Source organism: Chiloscyllium plagiosum, chromosome 20, assembly GCF_004010195.1.
Source record: "Chiloscyllium plagiosum isolate BGI_BamShark_2017 chromosome 20, ASM401019v2, whole genome shotgun sequence".
Lineage (NCBI taxonomy): Eukaryota > Metazoa > Chordata > Chondrichthyes > Orectolobiformes > Hemiscylliidae > Chiloscyllium > Chiloscyllium plagiosum.
This window is the reverse complement of record NC_057729.1, coordinates 44,026,319-44,038,513: the sequence shown is the minus strand read 5'-3', so window position 1 is coordinate 44,038,513 and position 12,195 is coordinate 44,026,319. Positions and strand designations below refer to the sequence as shown.

Sequence of the window (12,195 nt, the reverse complement as noted above, 5' to 3'; positions counted from 1 at the left end):
GGGGTTTCCTTGCTACGTTACCTTACTAAGGTTACCAGAGGAACCCTAGCAGTCTGGATGTGAGCCCAGAATGGGATAGGGTGAAGGTTTGGTCTGTCCTATTCTGTGTCTAATGGAAGCCAACCATCCCAGTGCTGCTTGTTCTACTAAACCCCTGTCCCTCCTGCCCCCCCATGCTGCCAGGCATCCCAGTTGTGGCTGTCAGCAGACTTGCCAAGCCTGCATAACTTGCCTTGATGAAATCACCTGATTTATCACGCAGCCTGATCTCTTCTCTTGTTCCCGTTAGGGGACTGGCTGCATGAACACTGCACTCAGGAGTGCTGCTGTGGTTGAAGGGCTGCCAAGTTTTCTGATTGGAGAGCTGCCCTTGAAGGTGTGACATCCTGCCTGATTAGCGCAGATCTCGATGAGAGACATTTAACAACAAGGGGTTCATAAAGGCAGGTCATGGGTTCCCTGCCAGGTATCAATGCACTTGCCATTGCTGGATGGGGAACTGGCTCCATGAAAAATGCCAGCCAGTATTTCACATTTATCAACTAAAACATTGTGCATTCCTTTCCAGATGAGCAATGCTCAAATTGATTCAAAGTTTTATTTTGAGATTCTGCCAGAAATTGTGCCAATTAAATAAACTGAGTCGCTTTTCTGTTCTTGGCCTGCTTTCATACAGGACACTCAGGCCAAAGAAAGTTGTGGATCACTGTACAGAGTACTTAAGAACAAAATGTACTGAGAGCCAATGGAAAAAGCTGCCCTTCATCAATAATGTGCTCTTTGTATGGAAGGATTTATTATATTCAAGCTAGAAAGCAAATTTTGTCCTTTTCTATACCTTGATATTCATCTAATCTTTGGTGCAATGCTGCAGATGTAGGGAATTGTGTTCTATTGTTCAATATAGGAATCAGAGTGGAATAATAATGAAGTTTTAGATACAGCATCCATGCATCTTTCCAAAGAAAATACAAAGATTATGAGAGCTGACAATTTAAACCTCCTTTCCCACACCTCCACATCTCACTTTCCCATGAGGTTATTAATTTATGATAATGCAGTGGCTCATGTGCTATGGCCCAGTCTAACTCAAGGCAGTGAAGAGCTGCAAGTTGATAGTTTGCTGGTGGTGGGTGAATCCAATCCTATCATTGTACTTTCCAGCAGGGTTACTGGGTAGGAGAAGAAATCCTTTTTTTAATAAAATCCTTTTATAGCCTGTGACACACACGCTAATATTTTCACCCTTCACGCTACCCTCACTCGGATGAGCTAACCTGACACTGAGCCTGTGCTGGTCCACCTAAGGGCTACATGGGTTACTGCATTTATCAGATCTCCTGTTGGATTCTAAATGAAACAAGCTTGATCTTCTTAATTTTGAGTGTGTAGAGCAGTCTGCCTCTGACAAAACTCAGGGCAATAACTGAGGGAATGGGTCATTGTCGTGTGTGCTATTTGAATGAGCTGATTTCTTTTGCCTATTCAGGTCATTCAAAGGATCCTATGATGCTTTCTAAGGACCAAAGAATAGCATTCCTTTTGCTAGCGTCCATTACCAAGACAGAAATATCTACTCATGCGTTCAATTTGTCTGCAAGGGACCCTATTGGACATAATTTAGCTGTATAGACATCTACATACAACTATGAATGCACTTCAGAAAAAAAATCCATACAATGTCTTTTAAGATGTCTTGAAAATGTGTCCTCTGGGACACCCGGACCAACCAACGTAACCACCCTGTGGCTCAACACTTCAACTCCCCCTCCCACTCCACCAAGGATATGCAGATCTTTGGACTCCTCCATAGCCAGACCACAACAAAACGACGGTTGGAGGAAGAGCGCCTCATCTTCCGCCTAGGAACCCTCCAACCACAAGGGATGAACTTGGATTTCACCAGTTTCCTCATTTCCCCTCCCCCCACCTTGTCTGAGTTAAATCCATCGAATTCAGCACCGCCTTCCTAACCTGCAATCTTCTTCCTGACCTCTCCGCCCCCACCCCAGTCTGACCTATCACCCTCACCTTGACCTCTTTCCACCTATCACATTTCCGACGCCCCTCCCCCAAGTCCCTCCTCCCTACCTTTTATTTTAGCCTGCTGGACAAACCTTCCTCATTCCTGAAGAAGGGCTTATGCCCGAAACGTCGATTCTCCTGTTCCCTGGATGCTGCCTGACCTGCTGCGCTTTTCCAGCAACACATTTTCAGCTCTGATCTCCAGCATCTGCAGACCTCACTTCCTCCTTGAAAATGTGATATGTTGCTATAGAAATGAAAATGTATTTAACTTTTCTGTATGAATGTAATATTTAGTTTTCTCTGTGAGATCATTCCCCTTTCGGAGAAGACTATCTTAACTACTTGTAGAATACAATAAGTGCTGTGATGATCTAAGACATTGGAAACTTGCAACATCGTTATTTTCAATAAAGCAATTTTAAGGTTTTTGTTTTCTTTGCAAGTTTAATTATTAATTATTAATTGTGCACACTTATCCTCTGTGATTTCCTTTATATAGCCACCTTCCCAAAACCTGACAATGGGACCTGGAGGAATGAATCTTTCTGGATCAAATCAAGCTTTACACTCACAGAATGTTCCCAGTGACACCATGGGAGGAGGTATACCCCCTTCTCCATTAATGCAGAGCCAGATGAGCAATGGTAGGTTATCTAATAGCACTAAATGTTTTTTTATTTAATGTGTCGCATTATTGAGATATGAGATCTGATAGATTATAAGTCTGAAAAATGGGTAGAGTTCAAGCTAGTGTAATGTCTGTAGATTAGATTAGATTCCCTACAGTGTGGAAACAAGCCATTTGGCCCAACAAGCCCACACCGACCCTCCGAAGAGTAACCCACCCAGACCTATTTCCCCTACCCTACATTTATGCCTGACTAATGCACCTAACACTATGGGCAATTTAGCATGGCCAATTCACCTGACCTACACACTTTTGGATTGTGGGAGGAAACTCACGCAGACACAGGAAGAATGTGCAAACTCCACACAGTCGCCTGAGGCTGGAACCAAACCCGGATCCCTGGCGCTGTAAGGCAGCAGTGATAACCACTGAGCCACCTTGCCACCTCATCTGGCATATGGGATTAGTTGAAAGCAAAATGTTTTTTCAATAACGACATCTACTACTGGTATAGTAGCTCACGCATGTGTTCAAGTTAGTCAATATAACAATCCAAACGATGAATGAAACACGTGGATAAGTCTTGAAGACCTTATCATGAGTTAAATTGAAGCAATGTTCTTCAACATGTTGTTTAGGTTTTCTCTTTATTTCTCCAATTGAATACAGACTGTATTGTAGTATGGCTCTCAACTACTTTTCTAAAAAGGCACTTTTTCATAGTGGTAGCAAGCTAACCAGTGCCCTGCCCCTGTCTCCATTCCAGCTCTTCTAGTTTTGATTTTAATATGGACCAGGTTTTACTGGCCTGTGGAGCCAGGCTGGAAGGCAGGGAACCAGTGAAACTGCGGGGAGCTGGATTGGAAGGTGCTGTCAAGGAGCCTTGGTGAGTTGCTGCTGTGCACCTTGTAGCTGATGCTCAATGCTACTACTGAGGGTCAGTGGCAGTGAAATTAAATGTTGAAGCTGGTGGCTGGGGCGCCAAACAAGTGAGCTGCTTTGCTTTGAATGGTGTTGGAAATTTGCTGTTGGAGTAGCTCCCATCCAAGCAACTGGAGCGGAGAGCAGCTTAACTTATGCATTGTAGATAGTGGACAGGCCTTTGGGAGTAAGGAGTGACTCCCCTCTCACAGTTGCAGCCACTGACTTATTCTCATGAATATGGCTGTTCCAATTCAGTTTCTGGTCAGTGACCTGCAGCATGTTGATGGTGGGGGATTCAGTCCCAGGGAGCCAGGCTGCCAGTTTCAATGATTAACTGCCCAATTTTAACATGCCATTTTGCTGTTGCATGATCAGCCAGCTAAAGGGATGTGGCCTCCTTGTGGAGAGGGGAAGATTTAATGCAGTGCAGTAATGATCACAGCAGGGACAGCAGCAACAAGGTCCCCTGCAGGGATTTCCTTCCTGAACTTAGCCCTTTCTTAATTTTAATCTTGATTTTGTTTATCTTCTGCAAGACCCTGATCTTCTGCCAGCCGTGGCAATGATCACCATTCTTCGTGGCACTACTGAACTGCTCCCTTCTGTCGATTTCAGAGTTTTGACTTTTTGATACTGGCCCTTCTTTGTAAAGTGACCATTAACTGTTGGCGATTCTCTTACTCTGATTATACCCTTTCCTTTCCTAAAGCAATACATTTATCAAAAAAAATGTTAATTTGCTTTTCAATATTTAATTGTTGTTGTTTCCTCATTAATACCTGCAGCTGGCCTTGTCTTGGTATCGACAGAGAGCTTTATGCTATTGCTCTTGCCAGCAATTGAGAGTAGATTGTCATTTCACTCTCTTTATCTGTTAACTCATCACCACCACCACCACCACCACCCCCACGACCCCTACCCCTAATACACACACCATATGAGCATTTCCCAGTAATCTGTAACTAAAGTCTGTACAAAAACAAAACACCATGGATGCTGGAAATTTAAAACAAACACCGGGAATGCTGGAAAAACTCAGCAGATCTAACAGCACTTATGGAGAGAGGTAGAGTGTTAATATTTAAAGTCTGCTATGACTCTTCTTCAGAACTAAATGGGGTTTTTAAGAAGAGTCAGTACCGGACTTAAAACAAGTTAACTCTGATTCTCTCTACAGTTACTGCCATCCCAATAATCTGTAAATTGGTCTTGTAGAGAGGACTTGGGCCAGAGTGATCTCTGCTGGTATTACAAATTATGGTAACAAGTCAACGAGTAATGAAAGTACTAGTAAGTCTGTATGTTATGAGTGATAGGGTATTTGATGGGCCCCACTCACCTATCCATTTAAGAGGCATAGATGGAATTTATTTTGTCACAATTCACCCTTAATTTCATTCAGGGTACGGGTTCCTCGTCTCCTTCATTACTGTCTGCACTTTCTGTTCAGTGGTAAATGGTTTTGGTTGGGCCTTAACAAATTTGTTAAGTTTGCAACCATCCTGCAAAGGTTGCTTGGAGGAGCAGATAGGCAAAATAATCTGCAACAACATTTATTTTTATTCCTTCATGTGGGCATCATTATCTAGGCCAGCGCTTATTGCTAATCCTGAATTGTCCTGGAGAAGGTGACCGTGAACTGCCTTCCTGAACTGTTGGATATTGGGAGAACAACAGTAGAGTGCACCACTGTTGAATCTGAGAGAAATTGCTGGTTTATGATCACTTTCAGTTTGAGGGTCTGTCCCTTTAACTTACACATCCTCAGGTAAGATAGTTGCATTTGGAATCAAAAAGGGACCAGGGGTTTAGGTTTTGAATGAGCCTGGGCCACTGAAGTATCTGCTGAACTATTGATTAACTTGAAAGATTATTAGAATGGATCATTGTGACCGAGTTTGGCTCTGTTTCTTTAGGTCCGTCTCATGTTTCAGTGCAGCAGTCAGGGCCAGCAGCAATACCGAGCTCTTCAATGACCATGCCTGTAAATAACCATGGAAGTGCAGGCGCTTATAGTCACTCTGTCCCCTCATCACAAAGCATGCAGATGCAGAGTCAGGGCCAGTCAATGGCAAACTATGGATCTCGGACAAACATGAGCATGCAAACTGGTCAAGGTAAACTTTTTAAAGTAGCATGTTGTATTAATGTAATAAATAAGTTTGGCACGAGTGACTTTTATGTTTTTGGGCTTTTTTATAAAATACCTGTCAATTTACTTGATCAGCTCTCATTCACCCTTATGCAAATTTAAAAAAAACACAAATCTTTGAACAATTTACTTAAAATAGCCACAATATACTTGAACAGTGGGATAACAATTTCTCCAAGTCTTTTCTCCTACCCAGATGAAACCAGATGCACATGAGTTGTAAATAGATTTGAGAAGCTTTTGAAGCTTGAATGAAACCTGAAAATATTGAAGCTGTTTATATTTTTCCTGACATTTAAAACTCCAACGATTGATGAAAGATCATGTTTCCAAAATTGAATGAAGCCTGTCTTGGCCAGCTTGCAATAGGACCACGAGTGTAGCTGTTTCCCAATTGGAAATATGCTTTTTGTTTCTTTTGCTCTAAATGGAAACTAAGTGAGGGGTTTTCCTATCTTTTTGTTGAGAGATAAGTACTAAACTTTATCATGATTTACGGATGTACCTTTTAATTGTTGCCTTCTGCATAATAGAGAAACTATACTGGCTTGTGAGAGAAGCCTATTGAACACAATCTCAACATTTGTCAAAGCAACTGTTTCTGTTGAATTGCCTTCATTTCAAGTTCATGAATATAAAGCAGTAGGTTTGTTTTAGGTCAAGAATCTAGCTTCATTCTATTGTTGTTATGACTAGTGAAGTTCCACTTCAAATCACAACCAAGGGCTTACTGTTTGAGTTGTCTATCCGAACCGTTGACTGTAATGCAAGGATAAGCACAAAGTGATTGGAAGAGAATTTAACTAAAAATCACTGTCTGACCTGCACACTTCCCAAATGTATACCCAACCCATGTTTCCATTTGCCTGTCTTTTCATATAGGGATTGGATTTGCAGCAGATTTTAGATGTGGTTTTGTTTGTGAGGAGGATGGGTGCAGAGATGGGCCAGTTGGAAACCCTGACTCAGTTTTGCAACACAGCAGCCCAACTCCCCACAATGATTAAAATTCCCCTAAACCTCAGCCCTTAGCCTCATACACCCAACTGCTCCACATGCCAATCTATTCCACCTCAGGTCCCCCATGCTATCCCATGTTGCAGATTTCTGATGGAGCTTCACTGACACCTCACCCCTATTTCACCCTCAGCCCCCTCATATCACCAATGCCGCTTCAAGCTTCCTACAGGCCCACCATGCTCCCTAAGATTGACCATGCTACCCCATGCTCCCTCAATGCTCCAGTCACCCCAATATTAACACCCCTGCTGAGAACCCCAAGACATCCTGATACAATTCACCCAGTATACCCATGTATCTTTCACAGCTACTCTCCCAGTATGCGTTATGTCCATTCCTCAGAAGCTATGTGATAGCTATGGGAAGTATTCTAAAACCAATATAAAAAAAAACCTCTAACAATGTTTTAAAGTTATGACTTCAAACATACTGTCATTGTTACAGGGGGAAAAGTACACACTGTTTCAAAAAGTCCTTTAAGTACTTATTTGATTTTTAAGCAAGTATGACACCACATCAAAGGCATATTCTGCATTTTTAAATTTATTCATGGGATGTGGGCATTCCGTCTGGGCCAGCATTTATTGTCCATCTCTTTATCCACTTTTCACTGCTCATACATATGAGTAACAAAATATTAAATCAATAAATAATAGTTGCCTTTGAAGAGGTGGTGGTGAGCTGTCTTCTCGAACCGCTGCAGTATGCTGCAGTACACCCAAATTGCCACTAGAGAGTGAGTATTAGGATTTATGACCCAGTGACCCATATGTTATGACAATTTAAACTGTTCATGGATCGATAGAACATCAGCTGAACTTAAACAATCATAGCATTGGAAACACTGTCAGGTATTCATATTAGTTACCGGGGTTTTGGTAACAGATTCTAGTTAACGGAGTAGATGCAGATTTATTTTTCCATGTTTAAACACAGGGCAGTTATGATAGCTTTCAGTGAATTTATATCACAGCACAAAACATGACAGCAGAGATTGATGGAATACTTGTTTTTACAATTTTAATGCATTTTGATATTTTCTCAAATGAGAAAAATACTGTAATGCATGGCACCACTTATGAAATGATTGTCAGTGTAAGGATTAATTTACCTTTGCAGAACAGATGTCTATGATTAAAAACAAATCTACATAATAATACATCGAGTATTGACACTTGAGTATTGAAGGTGTCAAAACATTTTATGTGTACTCTTCAGAATGTTGTACAATCCTCAGCAGGATTTACCTAGTGGTCATGAATTCTTCAAGGAGTTGTGTATTTTGTTTGCAGAGCTTGTAAAATTCAGACTCGCACATGAAATTGGAACTCTCACCTCAGAAGAAGTGTGTCCACGCATGTGTGTTTTGAAACGAGTCCTTCCAAACTCATGAAAAGACCACATAAAAATGGTGTGAGGATGGGAATGTAGATGGAGATGGATTTTTTGATTTGCTGGAGAAGCAAGGTTCAGTGTTTTATGATGTGATTCACACCTCCTTTGGGAGATGAAAATCTGGCCCCGTATGACTTATAGAGATATACCTTTGTACAACTGTAGTAATAAAATGAATTTAGACTCTTGTGGGATGATTAGCATATTTAAACTACGCTTGGTCAGAGTTATGTTTTTGAGTAGTCTTTTAAAGGTAGGAAGATAGAGAAGAACATAGAACATTACAGCGCAGTACAGGCCCTTCGGCCCTCAATGTTGCGCCAACCTATCATACCAATCTGAAGCCCATCTAACCTACACTATTCCATGTACGCCCATATGCTTGTCCAATGACGACTTAAATGTACTTAAAGTTGGCACATCTACTACCGTTGCAGGCAAAGCGTTCCATACTCCTACTACTCTCTGAGTAAAGAAACTACCTCTGACATCTGTCCTATATCTATCACCCCTCAATTTAAAGCTATGTTCCCTCGTGCTCACCATCACCATTCTTGGAAAAAGGCTCTCCCTGTCCACCCTATCTAGCCCTCTGATTATCTTATATGTCTCTATTAAGTCACCTCTCAACCTTCTTCTCTCTAACGAAAACAGCCTCAAGTTCCTCAGCCTTTCCTCGTAAGACCTTTCCTCCATACCAGGCAATATCCTAGTAAATCTCCTTTGCTCCCTTTCCAAAGCTTCCACCTCCTTCTAATGCGGTGACCAGAACTGAACACAATACTCCAAGTGCGGCTGCACCAGAGTTTTGTACAGCTGTAGCATAACCTCATGGTTCCGGAACTCAATCCCTCTATTAATAAAAGCTAAAACACTGTATGCCTTCTTAACAACCCTGTCAACCTGGATGGCAACTTTCAAGGATCTGTGTACCTGGACACCGTGATCCCTCTGCTCATCTACACTTCCAAGAATCTTACCATTAGCCCAGTACTTTGCATTCCGGTTACTCCACCAAAGTGAATCACCTCATACTTGTCCGCATTCAACTCCATTTGCCACCTCTCAGCCTAGCTCTGCAGCTTATCTATGTCTCTCTGTAACCTACAACATCCTTTGTCACTATCCACAACTCCACTGACCTTAGTGTCGTCTGCAAATTTACTAACCCACCCTTCTACGCCCTCATCCAGGTCGTTTATAAAGGCTGGGTTTGTCAAAGGATTTCTAAATGGCAAAGCTGACACAATCACTTCTGTAATTGAAGGTGGAGTAGAGGAGAGCAGAAAATGCCTTGGAGACCTGGGAGAGGTCTGACATCCAGTGGAGTGAAATACAGCTGGAGAAAGTTATGGAAATGGTGTAGAATGAAGATGTGGGAGGATATGTAATGAAGACCGCCATGTTAGAGCTGAAATATTACAATCATAATTGAGGGATAAGGAATCAATGTAGGTTATCAAAGACAGTGTGATGGGCAAATATGTTTATAATTGAAAAGATTTTTGAGGAAAAATCACATACATTTTAAGATTGTTCCAAACCTATTTCTAATTGGCCAAATTAAAAGTTGTCACCAGAAAGTAAATGGAAGCAAGTAGTCCAGAAGAGTTAAAGAACATGAACTGCTCAAAAGGTTTGGTTATTAGAAACAGTTTAGTGGCTGAACACAAAGGTATCCCAATTTTGATTTAATATGTAAACAGTTAAATAGACATCTCTAATTCACCTTCTATGGTTCAGTATAAAATATGATTCAATGTCTTCACACTAAGATTTCTGAATTTCCATGTGAAATAAAGAAAATAGTTGCAATGCCTGTGATGACTCAAAGGTTAAGTGTAGTACTAAACTATTAAAATCAAAAAAGGCCTCAGGTTTGTTTCATGTTGGTTGTTCTCAGAGATAAATGGTAGTGTTGCCAAAAGTATCCTGTGCTGTCAATGGTTTAGGAAAGTAAGAAGGTAGAAACAACCAACGTTCCTGCCCCTTCTTCCTGTCCAATCAACACTGAACACATCTGAATACAGTATTTTAGTGAAGACATGACAGGATAATGTTTTGATCCAGTTAAATAGTTTTAGGTTCCCTTCTATCTACAATAACACAAAAAAAATGTACCAGAAAGTGCCTGTGGGAATGGAATGAAGGCTAATATGAGGCACGGTCTCCAGAAGAAGAAAATATGTTGAGGAATTTGGAGTGAGACGTAGAGAAATGGATGAGGGCATGAGTGTAGAATTGCGCTGTTGATGCTTGCTCTGAACATGTTATATGCCTTCACATTGAAGTTCTAATGATTGAAAGTTGCTGATGAGCTAGTCAGCTCTTTTATAACTCATCAAAATGGGAACAGCTTTGTAGCAGGCTGTCAATGCTCTGTTGTTCACTTGAATCTTTGGCAGTGCACTACACAAGCTGCTTTTATGTTGGAGTTAAAGTTATGTTCTAACCTCATTGATATTTAGCAATTGTGATTCTGCCACTGGGCTATTTAGTAATGTGACAATAAAATTTAAATGGAACCAATTTTGAATTAAATAGTGCAGTTTAGTTATTTCAAAATTTAGTATGGGCTTTACAATATTTTGACAATTGAATAAAGTATTCAAATTGCTGATGTAATTACTTACTCTGAGAATGTACCACATCGGGGCATATGAAATGCCAGGGAAAATTTGCACATTCTTTCTTGAACATGAAGAAATTATCTTTTTTTTAGTAGACTTGCTGACTTCAGATTATTTTACAGTTCCCATGATGCACCAGCAAGCCGCGACCTCACATTACAGTACCCCGCAAGGAAGTGGTCAACATTACCAAGGGCCATCAGCCATGGGGATGATGGGACAAAGTAACCAAGGCAACAACATAATGGGGCAAAGGCCAATGGGGCCATATAGGTCATCACAACAAGGTATGAATTGCGTTTGTGACTATATAACTTGGTGTTTTTTATGCATTTTTCCAATTCTCTACATTGTAGTTTATTTTTCTTGGCTCTGTCCTAGATGAAGAGCATGAGTTTCTCTTTGGGAAAAGTTGTCGTCTTCAGTGGGATATGTAAATTAAGGAAATACATTCATGAGGCATTACACATAAAAACCAAATGCTCTTCTATCAGTATGTGTTTTTAATATTATTAACTACTGCAAAGAAAGCTTGTAGAGAACTTACAAAAGCCAGTATAGAAAGTTTTAATCTTTAAAGTTTGGTGTTCTTAATGGGTAGATGTGGTACATGGGGTGGCTGTGTTTAATTGCTTTCATGATTCGGAGATGTCGGTGTTGGACTGGAGTGTACAAAGTTAAAAATCACACAACACCAGGTTATAGTCCAACAGGTTTAATTGGAAGCACACTAGCTTTTGGAGCGCTGCTCCTTCATCAGGTGATTGTCACCTGATGAAGGAGCGTCGCTCCGAAAGCTAGTGTGCTTCCAATTAAACCTGTTGGACTATAACCTGGTGTTGTGTGATTTTTAACTTTAATTGCTTTAGTTTGCTTGCTACCTGCCTGTGCTCAGTTAATCCTATAGGGATCTCAGATTATTTGTTTGTAAGTTTTTCTAATCACCAACTATTTACTTCTCTTCTTTCTTTCAAAAACTTCTTCAGGGTTATCAATAAATTAGAAGAAATAATAATATTTATTCTGAATAGTTGTAGGTTGTAAATTATAGGTGTATTTTACAGGATATATCTAGATTGTAACAGATGCTCTTAAAATTTGTTTTTGCTGTGTTTAAATTCAATTTTGATGTTGAGTTCATATATCAGGGCGGCACGGTGGCTCAGTGTGTAACACTGCTGTCTCACAGCGCCAGGGACCCAAGTTTGATTCCTGCCTCGTGCAACTGCCTGTGTGGAGTTTGCACACTCCCCCCATGTCTGCGTGGGGTTTCCTCCGGGTGCTCCGGTTTCCTCCCACTGTCCGGAGATGTGCAGGTCAGGTGAATTGACCATACTAAATTGCCCATAGTGTTAGGTGCATTAGTCGGGCATCAGTATAAGGTAGGGAAATGGATCTGGGTGGGTTGCTCTTTGGAG

The 12,195-nt window shown here is 41.0% G+C and overlaps 1 protein-coding gene across 4 annotated transcripts in view; it reads left to right on the top strand.

The window, feature by feature from the left end:
• The window catches only part of LOC122560216 (calcium-responsive transactivator-like), a 119,320-nt gene that overhangs the window by 32,746 nt on the left and 74,379 nt on the right, over positions 1 to 12,195 (top strand). For all 4 annotated transcript variants that reach the window (XM_043710641.1, XM_043710643.1, XM_043710640.1 and 1 more), the window contains exons 4-6: positions 2,528 to 2,672; positions 5,497 to 5,697; positions 10,900 to 11,064. In XM_043710641.1, coding sequence (XP_043566576.1) covers positions 2,528 to 2,672; positions 5,497 to 5,697; positions 10,900 to 11,064 — 511 coding nt within the window. The remainder of the gene's footprint in view (positions 1 to 2,527; positions 2,673 to 5,496; positions 5,698 to 10,899; positions 11,065 to 12,195) is intronic.